Consider the following 20,004-nt stretch of genomic DNA (forward strand, 5'->3'; position numbering starts at 1 on the left):
ATACATCATGCTGTGCTGTAACTGCAGATTTCTGCCCTGATAAACTTTTGGTAGAAGTGTGTATATATTTATATGGTACTGAGTAGCATGGTCTCTTAAGCTGTAAAACATCTAGCATCTGTGGGATCTAACAAAACACATCGCTGTTTTTCTCTCTGGCACGTTTTCTTCTTTCCTGTGGAAGTATATGAAAGGAGTAGTTCAGAGGACAGCCTGAGTCTATTCTAGATGTAGAAATAGGGCAGGTGTGCTTAGGTAATGGGATTTCCTGTAGTCTCTGCTTGCAGATGCTCCCCACTGCTTGGCTGGCTGCGCAGCCTGAGCTCACTGTCTCAGGCTCCTTCCAGAAGTCTGAGGTGTCAGATTGCTGTAATGTTAACAGTGAAAGGAAGGGTGTTAATCACCCTAATGCCTACTTGATCTTTATGTTTACATAACATAGAGTTGCACATTTTTGCCTCTGTAGACCAAGTGCAATGCATGTACAGTGGTTATTTTTGTACCTCTGCTCCCTCAGAGATCCCACCCTTTCCCACCAGTATTTTGGGAGCTCCCTGCATCCCTGGCCTAACACAAGGATTATGGTGACTTTGGGATAGCATTTCCCTTCCTTGCTCTGGGCTCTGTACATCCCATGCACAATTTCCCACTGGTCAGTGGTCTCTGTGGCCACACTTTTCTCTTTGAGAAGTGATGCAGTTTGGGATTTTTGTAATGAACTTCCTAGGGTTGTGACGCAGAAGATGAAGAGTTGTCACAATACCATTACCCTTCTAAGTAATTATACAAGCAACAACTTGTATCACCTTCTCAAGCATCTCTGACAGACCTGGGCCTCTGGGAGAAGGTCTAGTGCAGCTACAGCAATCTCCCTCTATTTATCAGTGACTGAAGTATCTACTGCTTTGTTTATTGAGCCGTGACAGAGTGCTGCCCATGAGCTCAGAGCAAACTGTGGCGTAGACCAATGCAGATTGCTCCCACCCTTAGCAAACAGTGCTCTTCTCTACAAACAGGATTGAGACTGTTGACTCCAGGGAAGAGCGAACAGCAACAGCTATGGCAGTAGTTGCCACCCCACTGCCACCTGTCCTCATCTTTGGAGGACAGAGCATTTGTCTCCAGGGCTTTGCCTCAGTTCCCATTGGGACAGCAGTATTAGGAATGACTTTGTGCATCTTTATCCCACTCTCGGAGCCACAGTGGAGTGAGCAGAAGCTATTCTGAGGATGGGAGAAAGATGGGCCTGTGAGGGAATGCTGCTTCACATGGGGAGCAATGAATGACAAGTGAGATCTTGGTCTCCATGCACAACTTTGGCCTGACTCTTCTGCCCTCTAAGAGACCTTTAGTTCAAAGCCTTGAGGTAACTAAGTGCATCAGTTGTATTTTGCCAACAAGTGGTGAGGAAAATGCAGTGAAATGAGCGAGTTGCTGTTTGAGTTGGTGCTGTGGTGGCTGTGTTACCTTCTATGGACTGGGTGTGGAGCAAATGCTAAACTTCAGCAAGGGCTGCAGCTGTGTTATTCTACAATTTCACTGCTGTTGACAGTCATCCTCCTGAGTCCCTCTGGATGCCGAAGATAGAGTATACTTACTAAAGTTGCTCTTGGGTGACCTCTGGGAAAAGAGGTTTTGCTTTGGATCTAGTTCCATTTTAACATCACAGGCAAGAAAATTCACTGTTAAAATAGCATCTTTGCTGAGAGGTGAGAAGCCCAGGACAGCAGAACCATAGGAAGGGTCCCCATGGACTGCTCCAACTGCATGCAATAAACAGCTGGAGCTGTCCTGTTCCTTCATTGCCTGCAGTGAACCTGAGATGTTTGTATCTATATCTGAAACTTGGTGGCTGCTCCGCCATCAATTGCTTCTGACCTTTTAATCATGAATTATTGTTCACTCACCTCCTTAGCCTGTGACAGATCCCTTCATGATAGGGTTTCTATTTATTGGTTGAGTGATTGTAGCTCTCTATCTGGGATGGGTACATTCCGATTAATGTGGTCTCACTTGTCTGTGCATTTATCAATCTTGAATAAAACATATGGTGGGTTTATACTTACCACTGGTGTTTATCAGAACATTGCAAAGCTGTTTATTGAGGTCAGACTGATGGAGAACTGAGGTGTCCTGGCAGTGCTGTAAGGCTTGGATAAATGAGAGGAGGGATTCACACCATTTAGTTCAGCATCTTTTAGCTTTAAAATAAATTTAAAACAACATTCTAAAAGATGTTATAAAGAAAAACTATTTGAATGTGAAGAAATAGCAAAGGTTTTCTTCATCAGGGAATCTTTCTGTGCACAAATGATCAGAAAAGATGCAGAACCATATGAGACCTGTCATGATTGGCATTGTCTGGGGCTGACAATTTCCAAATGTTACAGCTGGTCCATCATCAGCGATGGTCCATTAAAATATTTGCTGCTTGGCAGTACCTCGTTTCCCTGTGGGAAGAGGAGCAGAACAGGAGGCAGTTTTTGGTCACTGGTGGTCCTGATTCTGTGGGTCTGGCACTGGTAACTTCTCCCATCTCATCTGGGCTCTGACCCACATCTGGTTGGGAATGGAAGTCCTAGGTCTTCAATGGACTGAGGATCCAGTTTATCTGTGATGTCCCTGGCTCTTGCTGGCCATCTTCATGTGTCAGCATTCACCCAGCATTCCTGCTTCTCCTCTGCATCTCACCTGATGAATGGTCTCTCTATCTCTGTGGTCTCTCTTAATATTACTTTTTGCTTATTAAAAAAAAAGGGAAAATAAAGAAAACCAGGTGGTGTCAGGCTTCATCGTGCCTTCTGCCAGTTCACTCCCTTGAAAAAACACATGACCAAAGGGAAATCATTATGCTTAATGCTTCAGAAATGTTTTCAGAAATTATAATTGTTTTGTACTGAGAAAGAAAGTGTAGAGAAAATAAAGGAATAAGCCTCTGTATTCTATAATTTTGAATAAACCCCTGTGTTTTATTCCTTTTGAATAAAAAAACCTGAACACCTGACTTATTAGGTAAGAAACAGATGGCAGAGGCTTGAGGGACTGTGCACACGCAAAACATCTGCCATGCAGTTAATATTTAGAAAATGATGATATTGGAACCTGTTGCTTTCTGAGGGCTGTACAATGCGGGAACAACCGTAATGCAAGTAATTCCTGGGAAGGGGCTTAAAAACAGATTTGACTGCTCTGGATTGCTAGCCCTAATCTAGCTGCAGTGGCTTGGTACTGCTCTGCTATTTAGCACGTACTGATTGTCTGGGGCTAATGGGCGACGATGCGGCTGAGGAACCTGCAGCCTTGAAGGCCTCCATCCATCTGTGTTAAGGACGTCTGCAAGGCCAGAGAATGAGCAGCAGCACAGATCTGACAGACAGTCGGGATTTTAATTGTTCAGTTGTGGAGAAATTAGCAACGTAATTATATAATTGGGTTTTCACGGCCCATTCAATCTTTGTGACTCTGCAGGGACCCTGCTGTGATGGAGCTGTGAGCGGTGTGGATAAGGCCATCAGGTGGCATGTCACTGGCAGCCTCTGGGATGTGGTGGAGTAGATGGCACATCGTTCCTACTATTCTTTTCTGTTGATATGTCGTTACTATGAGAATCCTGGAAAATACTTTGTGTTTTAAAGCTTATCTACCTCCTCCTGGCTGGAGGATCTTAGCATTAGTGGATGGGCTGCTGTGTAGGTTTCTTTATGTAGTTCTTTATGGCATTTTTCTGTCTCTGAGTGTGAATCTGCTGTTGGAATGATCAATCCACTGAGCGTACCTGAGTTCTGACATGATAGTCCAAGTGCTGTTTGACTGTTCTGCCTTCTTATCATCTGTTATATGTTGTGTGTGCAGAGAGATTAATTCCTCAATATCATGCTCTCGATTCTGACCATCTCATTATCATCTTAAATGTACAGGGCCAGGTGCTTTGATTCATACCAGATAAGGAGTTGGTCTCAGAGGTTTGTATAAACAGTCCCCAAAAGTTTATAATTTGCAGAAATATTTTTCCTTTACGTGCAGAGAACTTAAATTTATGAGGTCTACTTGAACAATACATTATTTACTACAGATTTTATCTAAATTCTATTCTTAGATATATACCTTAATCTGTTGTATTTTTAACTTTCTTTCTCTCATATTATTTGTTTTGTGTCTCTATAGATTTAACATGATTTTCCAAATACAAAATCTTTCCAAATATGACTCAGCAGAAGCAGCTTTTACAAAGTGTCAAAACTTTCAAGATCGTGGCACTGATACTGGGAAATGGAGGTTTAAAATCAACCATTGCCTATGGTGTATTTACCCAGCTCATAGCTATTAACTGCAACAATTCGTATGGGTCTAACATAGCAGTTGTCAGATGTTGTTTCTATTTCTGCTTTTGTTTTGCTTCACTGGCAAAATTCTCACTGATTTCACTGGTGGCAGATTAAGTCCTGCATATGTTTCATTTCTACGAGCCAGCAAAAATGTCTTTCCTGCTTTTCTATGTCCATCTCCTTTAAATATTTTTGTCTTTGCACAACTTTCCCCTAAAATTTCAATGTCTTCCAAATCTCCTTCCTCAACTCAACTTGTCTAAATCCAGTCAAGTTTGGGTCCAGACTGCAGGCTTACCCAGAGACCCAGTTACCAGAGAGTTTCTCATGACTAGCAGGTTAAACAAGGTACTGAATGGTGTTGCTTGTGTTTTGAGATCAGACTGGTGTTTTACAAGCTTGCAAAGCAGCAATGTGCAGTAGGGTTTGTGGGGAAAGTAGTACAAGTCACAGAAGAAGTGAACAAAAAGAAGACTTAGGTCTCTGTGCATGCAGAGGACGGGCTGTCCTTCATGCTCTTCTCAAGAGTAGCTCATTCATGGGGGAATCACTAGGGTGTTGTCATATGGCTTGCTCAAATCTTATCTGTTAAACTTCTGCCTTGGCCAATGGTATCAGGATTTGTTTGAAGCAAAAACTGCAATCTGGGAAGTTCATAATATGTGGATCTTGAAGAGACTTCTAACTGTTGAAAGACTTGTCACCTGAAATAACATCCACACAACATGTAGATCTGTCCTCTTAACACTGCACATGCAGAGATAGTCTTTTCATGCCCCCATTTCTAATATTCCTATCTTGATCTAGAAGGACAGAAAAAGAATCGTACTTCTAAACTGCTGTACTTTTATGGGTGATGTTCTCCTCTCCCATCCTCCAAAAGCAGTCTGTTGAGTAGGGGAAATAGTCCCTAAAGTGGGGGAGAGAGACCCGTCACTAGACATTCCTTAGACATCACTAGACATTCAGCTGATATCTTGGAAATATCTTAGAAACTGTACATGAATCAGGAATGAGTCACGATGTAACTTGATAAGTATTCAGTTGAAAGAGAGGAGAACTGTGCACCAACTGTCCATGTCTACTTGGAAGGCTGAGTATGAGTCAGGTTGGGATTCCTGTGGGAAAAACAATAGTCTTCTATGGACAAGGACATGCTGTTGCCACCAAAAATGTTGGTATTAGCTATTAAAATTAAAGGGCAGAAAGAGATGTGAAAGTGTTCACTTGTACCTTGACAGGACAAAAACTTGGTCAAGAGCATGATCAATAATTCAAAGAGGCACAAGAATATTTACTTCCAGCAGAGCAGTCTCACTTAGTGTGAGAGTAGTGAAAGACCATATGAAGTCTCTTGCTTTAACTGTGTTGATAAATTCTTTGAAGCATGTTTGGTCTTTGTGGCTACAAAAAGACACAAAGCAACAAAAATCATCATAGCTGACACATAACTGTGCAGATAAAATGTTCTTTTGCAGGTACAACACCTCTGGAATATAAGAACAGCTCAGTTAAGATGATTTGATAGGGTGGGAGAAATGCTCTGTTTGTACTGATGGTGTAATTGCTGAGGTCACTCTTGATTTTTATTAGCCTGGGGTATAGCTTCCAGTTCACCTTAAGAAAACTAATAAATGCACAGATTAGCTGTAGGGTTTTTGAATCCTGTGGAATCTATACTGTGGTCCTAATAAACAATATTTATGCCTCCATTGAAACTGTTCTGTTTTTGTGTAGAAATCACAAATATTATTTTTAAAGCCTCAGGCTGAACAGAATTCATATTCATTTTGTCTGTTCAGTGACCAACTGTACTGGGGTCAGATTCTGGCTATTATTAAGAATATGTGAACTTCATAAAATATCTGGTTTATATTGTAGGCTATTCATTTTTCCTTTCTCGGGTATGATTTAACCTGTAACACTCTTGTATTAAAGAAATTTTCTTGTGCTCCACCAAAATCATGAGTTTGGAAGACTGAGAGAAGGGTGGGAAGATGCAGACATCTAAGTGAAACATATGTTGAATGGGAAGAAATCAGTCATCCTAGGTTCTGGGCCTGTGATTATTTCCACATGCCTGGACTGCATTGCTGTGTTGTGTGCCATTAATGTCATTAGATGCTTTATGTCAGAGTGGATTTTTGCATATGCTGATGAGATTGCAAGATTGGGACTGCACTGGGTTGAGACAATGTGGTTTCAGGGCTGCAAGTGGAGGTGAGCGTCCTTCTAGACCACTCCTCCTTGTGCCATGTGCCCAGCCCAGCGTTCCTCAAAGTGCCCATAAATGTCTGGTTGGGTTACAAGCCTCCAGGCAGCAGGGTTTGTCCTCAACCCTTTTCAAGAAAAGCAAACTGACTAATCAAACCCCACCTTGTAAAAACGGATATTTAAAACTGCTCCTTGGTGTTGGAAGGAGGCACAATGAAAAATAAGCTTAATGTTCCTGTTCAAAGGTGCCTGTGTGTCGGGGAGAAATGCCGGCCTTCCCCCATTGTTTGTCTCTGGGCTGATCTCTGAGAATGAGACTTTGGGAGCCATTGCCATTACATTTGGTTCCTGGTAAAAGGAAAAATGATTTGACTACTGCCTCCAGATAAAAATACTGAGGAGCGAGTCTTTTAGGCCAGAAAACAACTTATTTTTCTTTCCTTGTTTTTTTGTTATTTGAGCCTGCCAGATTGGTCTGTTCTCTGCTCTCCAACTGTGTGGGCGGTACAGAAGAGGATGCTGAGACAAAGAATGGGGGAGGGAGGAAAGAAGTGAAAAAGACCTTTGGACTGGAGGCATGGTGCATGGGAGGAAGAGAAAGTAATGGCAGTCAGAGTGTTTTGGTTTGCAAAAGTTTGCAGCAGGTCGGAAGAATCTGTGGTAGGTCAGAGACGCTCGGTCTAGAAGTTGTAGTGGTGAATATATTAGCATGTTTTTGATCCTAAAACATACAGATGTTTTTCTGCATTTGGTGATTTTATGAAGCTTGCATCCTACTGAAGTTCAATGCCTACTGCTGGAAATGGAGATGATGGATGGAAGGAGAAGTGACTGCATGGGAACATGACCATTGCTCTACTTTAGTAGAGTGTTTTACATTTTAAGCTAATCTGCTTTGTGCTTTGAATTACGTTCTAAAGAAAGTGGAATTTTATGAAGCTAAGGCTCTGATTTCGTCCTGACAGAATCCCATTTTCCTGAGCTGAAAACCAAATCTCATTTCTCATTCCAATAATAGCTACCTTCCCCAGTCTGCTGCATCTGGTTTGTGATCTTTTGTGGTACTTGTGAGATTGAATTACATGTGAAATATGATTTAACTCCTTTTTTTCTGTTTCTTAAATGAAAAGGGGAGTAAGGATAAATTTCAAATGAAACTTTAAAATCCATGATGAGAATAGGATGGGGAAATGCTGGACAGCATCTTCAGGTGAGGGAGGAGAGCAGAGAAGAGGTGAGTAGGAGGTGAACATGGAGAAAGAAAGGACAATGCATGTGTGAGGCATTATGTGGCTTGCTTCCTATTTAAACCTGCAAGATTCATCTTGCCTGGCCTGGAAGATTGACCCTTGCCGTGTATTTTGCCCTTGGAGCATTTGACCTCCAGTTCCTTTTGTTTCTTGTAATCTACTGCAAAAACTTGTAAAAGCAGGCCTATAAGGTCCCATTTCATACGGGATAGCCCAGCAGCAGGGGTAGGGAGATTCTGGTAAGAACAGAGGCAGTCTTGCGAGAGAGGATTCTTGGCTCTTCCCTATGACTCCAGGAGCCTTTCAGAGCCTGAAACTTAGAGCCTGGGATGTGTGGTGGGGATGCTGGTTCATGGACATGTGGCATAGCCCCTCTCGCCTGTCTGGCCAGCCCAAGCAACTTCTTTGGGACCTGCTGCCCTTCATTGCCCTCTGTGAAGGACTTTTGACAGGGTAGGTACTTCGGGTAATAAAAAGGTGTTTCTCTGCTGGGCTAATATTTACATCACAAACATATGGTGCTTTGGCTTGGTCACAAACCCCTGTGCGTGCAAGTGAGAGGCTTTTTCCAGAAAGGGTGGGACATAAAGCACTGAGGTTATTCTCTCCTGTTGCAGTCTAACCTTCATTTGCACCCTGATGCTTTCTGATTTCTTTACAATATGCAAAAATCAAAACATGCTTTTCTAGCTTGGACAGAGGCAGCACCTCTTCCAGGCGTGTTGTGAAAACAAATGTGGTGTTTGCTCAACATGCCCCATAAAAGTGCTATGACTTTTGCTGTAATTTAATTTTTCAGTGTAGGGTTTGGCTGTTGTCTGTAATAAAGTATGAATGAGCTACTTTATATAATCCAAAGGTATGTGCATGTATATATATATAATACAAGTGTTCTCTGTAGATCTGAGTGGAACAATACTTTTTGTTTTGTTTTGTTTTTTAACTAAACTATTATGGTGCCATGTCACATGGAATGATGCTGCTCTGGGTTTCCAAATGTTTAATAGCCATAAAACTGAGCCTGAAATAACACTTCTCAGTCCTGCCTTGCTGACATTATGCTGCCTGCAGGCAGAGTCAAAAGGAGGATATTCAAGTGGGACTCTGGTTCTGCTGTCAAGCAAAGATTTTTAACTAAAAGAAAACAGGCTTCTTCCACTTGATCTTAAAGCAAATGTCACTTTCATTAGGTGAATGGTACAAAACCAACATCTCTTTGCTTTCTTAGATTAGCGTGTTTCTTCTGGTGAGGTGCTTGCTTTATCTTCTTATTTCACTATACATTGATGGGTCTAAAATGCTTTTGAAAAAGCATTGTGCATGAAGAGAGAGCCTCATGCTCTCATTGCAAAATCTTGTGTTAATGTTAATTTCTCATGTAAATAGACGTGAGGACATTTGAAAATGCAATCATTGTCATGTACTCCATGATATTTTCTCTCAGCGTGGGCTTTTGGTGGATTCCAGGTCATGTTGCCCTGGAGCACAAACAGCTTTTTTTATGTTGTCTAGAAGTTCTGCTCAGAAATGCTGCTTAGCCCAGCACAGTGCTTTATGGCAAATTGTGTCTCACATTAGATTTTGTCATATCCGGCCTCTGCTACTTGGTGTTATTTTGTCAGAATTTCTGAACTACATTATTATTTGGTAGCTCAAAACTATGTAAGGAGGGGAACACTCCTGCCCTTGAAGATAAAATACTGCATCCAGTGGGCATTTGAGAGCATTTGCATGCTGATGGAAAGATGCTGTGCAAGCAGCCTGGGTTTGGTCAGTTCCTTGCCTTGGAAATCGTTCTTGCTGCTCAGCCCTGTGCTTCTTGCTAGCAGTCTTCCCTTCTGCTGCTTTTGTAGGTGGATGCATGGGGATTGAGATAAAGCACTGAGCAGGCAGGGCTCAGCTGAGCGCTTCTGTCACTGTGTCTCCTTCACTGAACCAGCCCACATCCTGGACATCCACTCAAATACCTCACTGATGTCTTCATTGCCCTCCTGAGCAACAGCCTTTACCGCTGTGCCGCTGTAGTTCCTGTCACCAAAGTGAACTGCACTGATGTCTTATTTACACTGAGTGCAAGTGTGAGGGAGATGCTCAGCCTACAGGCTTTCCTGCCCCTAAATCCCTTCCCTCCTGCTGTGCTGCAGCGATTTGCCCTGGGGTTCCCGAGCACCTGATGGTGCTGGATTTAGAAATGCTGGTCTTGATTTTTAAGGATTTCAGCTAGGATTTTGAATTTCCTTTGACTTAAGTATTGAGATTGGAGTTTCCATCTGGAGTAATACATAACTAATAACATTCTCAAATGGCTGCATGTAAGCATCAGCTAATCAGCATTCCTTGTGCTAGGTAGGTATCTGTATCATTGTGTTTCACACAAAGAATAGCCCGAAGATGTATCTCTACTTTCCAAATCCCCTCTATTAATAGCAATAAATTCAAACTAAAAGGGTGCTTAGAATGTAAGATATCCCAGCTCTGGTCTCTGTTCTTTGTGCACTAATGCTTGCTGGTGAGACATTTTCTCTTGGATGCCTTGCTGTTGAGAACATCACTATTCCTTCAGTTACAGTGGCTGAGGTTTCTGAAGGAAGCCTTATTTCTGTACAGGTCAGCTCTCTGCCCTAGCAGCAGTCTTAGGCTTATGCTGAAAAAAGACCTGAGAATATGATCCTCTGAATTCTCCCACCTCCCTCAGTCTCTAGCTGCTTGTTGAGAGATGCTGTATTGAGTGAAAAAGGGCAACTTGCAGTCAATTGATTTGTTACCATAAAGCTGAGGGCATGTGGTAGTAGCAAAATTGATGACAGCTTCTTAAACGCTATAGTCGTTAAAAAAAGGTTCTCTGCCCCTGGCAAACATCTGATTGATTTCCACAGTTCCCTGCTTTCTCCTACGGTAGTTTTTTGGGGAAGATTCAGACCATGTTGTGGAGAAATGCCTTAAAGCAGAGAAAATCCTATTAAGAGAGGGACAGGCTGAAGAAAGCGATGAGCACAAAGGAAGAGGGCAGTTCATAGAACCAATAAGGTTGGAAAAAAAACGCATAAACATAAACTTGTCCAGCCATCATGGCCACTAAAACATGTCACTCAATGCCACATCTGCCCAGTTTTTTTTTTGTCTACGCAGGCAAAGGTCATCAGACATCACAACTATTTTGGGATGTATTTCCCAGACCATGGTGGGTCCCTGATGTCCTCCTTGCTGACTGCCAGCCTTCTCCTGCCTTGCTGTGAGGAAAACAATGAAGCTGTCTCATCTTCCATGCCCCAAAACATTGCCCACTGCCCAGGGTTGTGGCTGTATCCTGGGGTTGTGGGAGAGGTGCCTGATTTTCTGCTCAAGGCTGAACCAGAACCATCCAAGGCTTCAGTCCAAAGAGGCATCCTGATGACTGCGTCCTTTGCAGCCTCAGCATCCTTATCTTCTAGTTAATAAATATATTTAGCAAGGTCAGATACTGCCTCAAAGCACACTCCTGCAGTAGATTCTTGCTTGGATCAGTGATGTTGCTTGAATTTAACTTGCTGGATGCTGTTCATGAACAGAAATGGATTTGGGAGTTGGGCTTCTGTTGGGCCACACTTTAATATCTCTGTCAGTAATTTGTCAGAAGGGAGCACAAGTGGTGATTGTGTGTGTATATGTGTATATATATATATATATATTTTATATATATATATATATAAATGGGAATAGGGATGTAGATAGAGTTGTTTTTGTTCTTTTTTTTTCACCCTAATATCTAGAGAAAAATCAGAAACATAGAAGAATGAAGAGAAATTTGGAAAAGGGCAAAGTCTGAAAGGGACATGGAGGTGATAGGTCCAGATCAGAGAAGTTCCAATAATGAGGTACAGAATCATAGAATGGCTTAGGTTGGAAGGGACCTTAAAGATCATTGAGCTCCAACCCCCCTGTCGTGGGTAGGGTTGCTAATCACTGGATCAAGCTGCTGATGGCTGTAGGAGAAAGCTTTACTGTATGGCAAATAATCCTTGAGGAGTTAGCATTGCACTGCCCTGGTTCTATGGGGATGTTGGGGAGGGGGGGGTACTATTCTATGGGTTTTTTTGGAAAAAAAGAAAAAAAGGCAATTTTTCAATCAACTGAAATTGTTTATAATTTTTTGCCAAGCAGGATGACTCATTCTGGCAGCCTGCCTGCCCTGCCCTCCCCACCCTCCCACCATCCCATATAAACAAATAAAGTCAATAAGTTAGGAACAATAAAATAATCTGAAAAGATAACCGCTCAAATTTTTCCTTTTGGTATACATAGAACAAAATGCTTAATGTTTTTTTAAGACATCATTTCAGAGCTGGATTCAATGACTGTAACTTTGAAAAAAATGAGGTAAAAATAACTCTTAAAAATGCCTCATTTTTGAGTTAAAGAAACATTTTGTTCAGTGAGACGCACAAAGCATTCAGTTTTGGGCCAACACAAAATGATTTTTTTTTCTAGCAATCTCTTGGTTGAGGCAGTGAACCAAAAACTCAATTATTCACAGAGTTGCAGCAAGATTAAGGTAAGGATGGAAAGCAGAGCTAAGCAAGCAAGGGAGAAAATTTGGAGTTGGAGAGTGGAGTAAATCTTAATTTCTTGGGATGAAACATGGTGGTTTAAGGCATCAGTGCCCATTGGTCACTTTGCTGTGAGTGTGAGGCACTGGGTCAGTGTGACCCAGGTGCTGCCCTATGCCAGCTGGGTTGCATGGGCCACGCTGCGGTGCTCCTGGGGACACGTCCTCGTGCTGCACCGCTGCTGCTGTAAATGCAGCATCGTCCAGGAGGGGAAGAATAAAAAGGGGAAAAAAAAAAACACCCAAGTCTCCTGCCAAGAAGCTGCTGTAAGCTCTGCAGTGTGTGAGTTCGGGCAGGGAGGAGCTGAGCACTGCTCATCCCAGGGAACGCTGCTGCTTGGCTCTGGGCGCGAGTCTCCTTGGTGGGGCAGAAGGAGCTGGGCGCTGGCGGTGCCTGCTGCTGCTTGGGGATGCTCCTCTGGCAGGTTCGAAACGCTTGGCACAGCTTTACTCACGCACGCAGCGTTAGTGCAAACACCCTGACTGTGCTTCTCTGGCTTGAGCTTTTTTTTTGCATTGCTTGTTTTTTTTTTTTTTTTTTTTTTTCTTTCTCTTACCCAGACATCCTAAGCAATAATCTGATTTCCCATTATCCCGGTGGGAGAGCGAATGCAGTGGGATGGCAGGCTTTGCCCAGCACCATGGTAAGGGGTGGGAGGCAGAGCTGGGCTTGTGGCTGTTTAAGTTTGAGTCCCAGTCCTTTGCAGAATGAGGAATGACTGTAGCATAGCAATAAACTGCATGAATTACTTTTAAATAAGCCAGCTTGGATTCACCATGGCTGGCTGTGGCAGCATGGTGCCCGCTGTGCTCATCTACCCTTGGAGCAGCAGACAGGAGAGATGCAAGGGAGGTGGTGCACGTGTGTAGCTGGAGATGGAGAGAGCTGGCTCTTGCATGGGGGAAGGGGAGCAGGACCATATGCATCTCCCCACTGCCCCGGCACCCCACTCCCTGCTTCTGGTGCTGCTTTCTCCCAGCAGAGGTAATGGGCTGCAATGTAGACGCTGGGCTGAGCGTGCAAACCTCGCACCAAGGAGTTGACTGGGGTAATGTTTTTATTATTCCAGTCTGTGGTGAGCCAGTCTGCATTTCAAGTACTCCTTTGCTATTAAATAACTAATAATTAACCAGCAGAGGCCGTTTGAAGACTCTGGTGCAGTGATGTCTGGTAATAATTTTTTTCCACCTATTTTATTTTAATTTTTGCCCTTCCAGTTCATTCCGAGGCTCCGCACTGGGGTCTCAAAGTGGTTTTCAATGCCCGATGCCGTTGGCTGTTTATATATAAGTTGTGAACGCGGTGAGTGAAGTTGGCAGCGCCTCAGGCTTTGTTCTGAGCACTCCTGGGTACCACGGCCACCTCCGTGGCTCCGGTTTTGAGAGCGCAATACGGGATGCTGGGGGCAGCGTGGGGCGGAGGGAGGGGGGGGGGAAACGCCGCATCCCCGAAGCGTCGGCAGCTATTTCAGGAAGACGCGAAGTCTCCTCCTTCTTATGTAAATAAACGTGACAGCTCCCAGCGCCGGTGCGGGAGGGCCGCGAGTGGGTGGAGGCAGCCGGCGAGGGGCAGCGGGGCCGGGGGCTGCGGAGCGGAGCGATGAGCGCCGGCGGTGCCTGAAGGGGCGGCTATGGGGGGCCAGGTGACCCGAGTGCCGCTGCACGGTGAGCGCTGCGAGGGGGAAGGTGAGGGCCGGGGGTGCGATGGAGGAGATGCGTGCGGTGTGTGCCAGCTTCCAGCGGGGGATGAAGGTTGCCGAAGGGGAACTCGGAAGCTTTGGAAGCGGTCACCTTGCGTCTCCTTCCCGTCAGCCGTTCCGTAGTGTCCATTCATTTCTATGTTGCGTTGATGCAGCGTGGAACGTACGCTTGTTTGAACTACTCCGTGTGCTCGGCTGAGCCGTGGAGCCTGCCTGCTTTGCTAGGTAACGTGAAGCCGTGTAGGGAGGGGGGGCTGAGCGCCCGGCGCGATGCTACAGCAAAATCCGGAGCAATAGGCAACGTGCGGCCGCGCAGATCTCATGCCGTAAATATTTCGGTGAGAATCCTGCGCTCGTTAAACGTGCCGACTGCTCCGCAGTGTTCTGCTCACCTCGGGACACAGCCCTTGTGCTGCACGTTCCGTGCGGGGGGGAACGGGCTGTCAGAGAAACTTCCTCGTTGCTATAGTAAATAGGGCTGGGAAAAGCGCAGATCGTGTGGTGCGGGCTTGGAGCTGCTCGTGTGCTTCCTTTGAGGTGTTAGAGGTATATGCTGAAGCTGTGAGTATTCACGTCTCAGTCCCGATTTTTTGTGGGATTGGGTGAAAAACACAAACTCTGCAGTTTAAGGAACGAACGGACAGAGTTAGGAAGCAGATGACTCTTCTCTAATGGCATGTCTCGAGTGAGTCTCTAATTTGTTCATCATCTGTGTTCCGAAGTGTCACCACAGGCTGACCTTATTTCTTCTATAATGTCGCAGTGTACACGTCATATGCAGAATGTGAGTGCTGTTGGGTCAATGTTTACAAAAAAGCAAGCAAACAAACAGACAAACAAAAAACAACCCAGAACAAACAGCTCTGGATGTTGTAGGTTCCATTTCCCTTTTGAAGTGGCATTTGAATGAACTTGAGAAACCTGGCTGGGAAGGAGCAGCAGCTCTGTGTGTGCCAGGGACTTGGCATTCCTGCCAGGGCTTTCTGCTGCCTGCTGTGCCTGCAACTTCTGCCCTATGGTGCTGCTCTGCTCTCCAGCATGGCTCTCCTTATTTTTTATTTTCTTGGCATATGAAAAGTAATGAGGAGACATGGGTAATTAACTTTGCTGAATTTTCCTCTGTGGACAGAGGAGCTACAGGCAGCGTTGTAATGAGAGGTGATAAGCTGCTGAGTCTTTTGAAACGTGGGTGTGCGTTGTATTTAAAAATAGGAAGAAGTCATCCAACAAAGGACACATAATGAAAATAGACTACATCTGCACTTGTGGTTCGTCTGTGGCTGCCATTCCTGCAGTTCCATGTTTCTGTTGAACGTTTCTGTTTTCAGATATGCTGGGGAAAGAGAACCGAAACCGTATCAGTTACTTGGAAGAATAAACGGAACTGAACGTAATGATAGCGAAAGGAGTTCTGTGAGCAGCCTTGGGGGTTAACGCCCCTTGCTTTTAAAAACCATGGGTAAAGTACAAATATACTGCTTTCAGATATTTCCAGTGATCTCTCTGTACTGAAAGAGTGGGCTGGGATTTTCAGGGGCACCTGAGTCATTTAACTCAGCTGGAAACGAGCTGGGATGGGGCAAAGCTGCCCTGCCCAGCTGCTGGAGGCTCCTGCTGGGGTGGGTACAGCTCCCAAGCCTGGCATGGTGTACAGGGGCCTGCCTGCCCCTGGTTGTCCACCCTCACTTTAGTTGGGTTGGAAAAAGTGAATTGAGAGATGGGCTCCTGAACTGGACTGTGAGGGTGGCACTCCTTTGAAAAGCATGAAAGCAGTGTGGCGGTGGTTAACAGCTGTGGGTTGTTTGAAAGAAGATGTCTTATGGCTTTGTATGTTGGCACACAGGAGCTCTTCATTCCTTCTTCTCCTTGAAGCTATGTGCGTTGCCCAAGTGCCCTCATGCCGTCTCTGTCCACATGCCCATATTCTCCATGGTGCTGTGATGGCCTCTGCTCCTCTTTCCCCCTTCCCACATCCTGCACACAAGTCCTTGGCGTGCTTTCCAGTGCTCTCTGTGCAAAAAGAAGAAAAGTTGAAATGGGAAGTCCAATGGTAACGCAGTCGTAATGGACAGGATGTTTACAGTCCATGCAAAAGGGAACATCTATACATGTGGTGTTTACGTTAGCAATATTTTAAACAGGAAATGTTAATATGATTGCTCGTGGTTCATCTGAGGCGAGTTTCTTCAAGACTGGCTGTGTGCTATAGCGTTCCTACAACATAGGCGGACTTAACTAAATATTTATATTCAACTACTTGTTAATAATCGTGCATAAAACATCTCTGATGGATGCATATCTCAGAACAAGTACGTTCTTCTTACGCATTTGGTTCAACTGTCACCTGCTGCGTTAGCTTTTAATTCTTCTTTATGGCTGTGAGTGAGATGCTATTTGCATTTGGTTTTAGGGGATTTTTTGTCTGAGAAAAAACGTCTTGAGAATTTTTTTAATTATTATTATTTTAAATATATTTTTATTATTCACTTGGAACGAAGCAGACAAAAAGTCAGGCTTCAGCCAAGGAAGCTGCTGAGCAGCGCTGAAGAGGGTTCAGTGCGTGGCTACGTGCGGAGGTTAGCGATGAACGCGTCCGTATCTCTTCAGAGGGCTTTTGACTAGCTGGAGTGCACACAGTGCATTAATTCATGTGCAGGGGATGTGTCTGCTGCATGCACATTTGCTCAATAACCTTCCCTCCTACAAGTCATAGTCGCTAATAAGTCCCTCATCGCAGGGCTTTGTCTTATTTTTATTTTAATTACTCTCGTGTCGCGGGTGCACATCAGTGATTTGCAGTGGAATAATTTCTACAAGGAGCAGGAAAAATGTATCTTGTGTCACATTTCCCAAACTGTAATTGTATGGAATCAGCGTATTTGCAAAGAAGTCCCTGGTGAGAATGCATCATTTTAGCCTTGGAAGCAGCAGTGACTGACAGATGTAACTTCTGGCTTGAGCAGTTGAGTTTTTATGCTTCTTAAGCAGATGATGCTCTGTAGCCTGAGGATACAATAAAAATAAGAGCTTCTGTCTTTGTCGTATGTATATATAGGTGTAAGCATTATGTATGGCAAGAATTTCCCTGTACCTATGTAAATCCTGGTGTGCTGCACAACTGTGTGGTTGAATAGCAGGAGGCAGAAAGGAGTGGTGGCATAGCAGCTCTACATCTGCTCTATGTGATGGTGAAGACTTTTGGGCATCTACTTGGGTTCATTTCCAATTTCATCGGCATCCTGTTTGAACACAGTCTTTTCCTGCTCCTGGCTGCTGATTTATTCCTGTGCACAGTAGGTGTGAAGTGCTGGCACTGTCCTTCCTCTGCATTTTGTTCTCATGGAGAGCAATCTGTGGGACTCACTCACAGGTGTCACCAGGATATTTGAGGTTGGCTGGGAGCCTCCAGCCCCAGTGAGCTGCTGCTGTAGGGCTTTGAGGAACAGTGGAAGCTGGAGGTCGTTTCCGGAGTGAAAAATAGCTATGGTGTGCAACTTCGTTTATTCCTTCTTTGGACAATGGATCTCTATTTTTAGCTTTCTCTTAATGCTTTGTAGTGTAGTGAATGGTATATCTATAGGCAAGTGCTGAATCAGCCCCATGCTGTATTTCCTACTTTATGTGTTCCTTGCCTATTCTGCAACAACCTTGCCAAATGCTGCATTTCACCCTTGCAGTTAATACTGCCCAACAGAGTTGTACTCTAGCACACGCCATTGTACACAACTTCAGATGAAATAATTTGACTTCTTTAGTCTGATTAAAACTGTAAAATATCCCAGAAGAAATAAGAAACATAAAAAACAACAATCTGACAGCACCAATTTAGTGAGATTTCTTTACAAGTTAATTTTACTTTGTATTTTTTGTCACGTCTAAACTCTAGATTCTGAGGTATTTTACCTAGCTTCCGTATGTGGAATGATTGAAAACTGCTTCACCCTCACTAGGGGGTTAACGTTTCCCATATTCTGCAGGCAGTCACTCACTGAGAATGAAGATGAGATGCAGAGAAGAGGGTCTTTCTAAGGTCGCTCTGCTTTCAGCAAGATTGGTATCTAGCTCTGAAAGCAAATGAGTATGTGTGTGTATGGGAAGTTAATCCTGCTCAGGGTTGGATTAACTGGTGCAGAAGACCCTGGGCAGAGTGCCAAAGCAGTGCTGGCATTTGCTAAAAGTGGGGCTCCCAGAGATTATTTCAGTTTGTGCCTCTGACCCATGGGTCACCTTCGAATGTCCTTAGGTGGCTGACAGTATTGACTGCTGACATTTTTCGGATGAAGTAGTGGCTCCATATATAGAGATTTTATGGGTAGCCACATTTATACTTGAAAACTCTGTTGTGAAGGGCAGATGACTTCTTCATTAGCTGTGGCATTATTTGACTCTAGGGATCTTGGTGATGTGAGCAAAGAGTATCCCTGTTCTAGTTTAATCTTTTGCTTTCCTGATATTATCCCTGTTCATTTTTCCATATCCTCTTGATGCTGGGGTGACTGAGGGACTGAATGTTTTGTTATTTTTCAGATTTGGTTGTCTTATTTGTCCCCTCTTTGAGCGGTCCTCACCCTCCTCTACAGGGAGCTGTTCTTACATCTGATCTGTTCTTCACTTGTTCCTTACTTAATTACTCTTTTGTAGAGAATTATGGATGGTATGTTTAGCAGTAGTTCAATTAATTTAGAGGTAGCAGGTGTCTCTTCAGAAGAGTTTGTTGGATCCTCTGATGAGTCCCAGGGAATCATCTTCATGCTTAATCAGAACAAATGTTCCCAGAACCAGAAGAAACATATTGTTAATGATGTAAAATAGGTTTATGGAACAAATACAACTGCCATTGCTGGCATCTAGGAGGAGGTAAGAAGAGGTGGTCTCTAGGCATGCAGTCTCAAAATTCACAGGCCTGCTTTCTTTTTATTAAAGAATTTTACATTAATGTACATACATGCTGAGGGTAGAATTGAAATCAGCCTAAAAAAGATTAACCATAGAGTAAAAGGGAACTTCTTGAAAAGTGAAGGCAAAACAAGAAATTGATCCTGATGGATTGCCCTGGGGAATCAGTAGGAATTTACTGATGGCACAGCAGGGAGTGGAGCTGGAGGTCAGGAGAGATCTCATCTCCCAGAGGCTGAACGAGGAGCTTGCCTGCCAGCCTCATGGTCCATGTGCCCCTGATCAGAGCATATGCTGCAGTGCTGTATCTGACGGTATTTTGCTGTAGGGTTGATCCCTATTAGTGTTGCTGTCTGTTTGTTTTTCTTCCCATCTATCCCTCTCTAAATTACAGTATTTTTCTTTGAAGACATATTTATCTGAATGAAGCTGGTCTGAGATGAGTCAGAGCCTTCTCCTCTGTTGCTCTTGTCAAGATGGCTTCAATAGTATTTCTGTTCCTTGACTCTGTCCTTGATTGTGTCTTGAAGGGATGCTGTACTTTGTTGGCATTAAAAATAACATTCAAGATGACTGCAACTGGTGTGTCAAGGAAGAAGAGTCCTTTGGTTTATCTGGGATTCACTGTGGGTCTGGCAGCCCAGCAAAGGAGGGGGAATGCAGACAGAGCCATTATAATTGATCAGATGCCTTAGTATATATTTCTATTGTAAAGGTTGATAGCACTTATATCTTAAAGAAAAAATTATAGTAATAAAAAAAGAAGGGGAGGTAGTTGGACATAATAAAAGCAATATGCATTAATGAATGTGATGCGGAACGTAAATGGTGTAATCCTGCTTGCTTCCCATGCAACAGCCTGTGTTGGCAGAAATCTGGAGTTCTTGCCCTTTTCCTCAAGCCCGTGGGATAAACCAAAGCTCCTTGCTATAAAAATCAGCTCCTTTTTTGTGGTTTGTTTTGCGTTTACTCATTTACTCAGTCAGAAAAGGATGTATGTTAATACAGAGAGGAAGCATTAGAGGTCAAATAAT

General features: G+C 43.8%; 1 protein-coding gene across 11 annotated transcripts in view; it reads left to right on the forward strand.

The window, feature by feature from the left end:
* The window catches only part of NEURL1 (neuralized E3 ubiquitin protein ligase 1), a 145,204-nt gene that overhangs the window by 44,155 nt on the left and 81,045 nt on the right, over window positions 1-20,004 (forward strand). The window contains exons 1-2 of one of the 11 annotated variants that reach the window (XM_085229183.1): window positions 12,676-12,799; window positions 13,445-13,545. The exons of 1 other annotated variant lie outside the window; for it this stretch is intronic. In XM_085229183.1, the coding sequence (XP_085085309.1) occupies window positions 13,539-13,545 (7 nt within the window). In that variant the 5' untranslated portion in view covers window positions 12,676-12,799; window positions 13,445-13,538. Of the gene's footprint in view, window positions 1-7,098; window positions 7,200-12,675; window positions 12,800-12,978; window positions 13,019-13,437; window positions 13,546-13,619; window positions 13,678-13,879; window positions 14,061-14,208; window positions 14,300-14,541; window positions 14,636-15,511; window positions 15,534-20,004 lie in introns of those variants that run through there. 9 more of the 11 variants (XM_085229179.1, XM_085229182.1, XM_010714662.4 and 6 more) reach the window with 9 other exon arrangements.

The sequence above is a fragment of the Meleagris gallopavo genome, chromosome 8 (assembly GCF_905368555.1).
Source record: "Meleagris gallopavo chromosome 8, MGAL_WU_HG_1.1, whole genome shotgun sequence".
Classification (NCBI taxonomy): domain Eukaryota; kingdom Metazoa; phylum Chordata; class Aves; order Galliformes; family Phasianidae; genus Meleagris; species Meleagris gallopavo.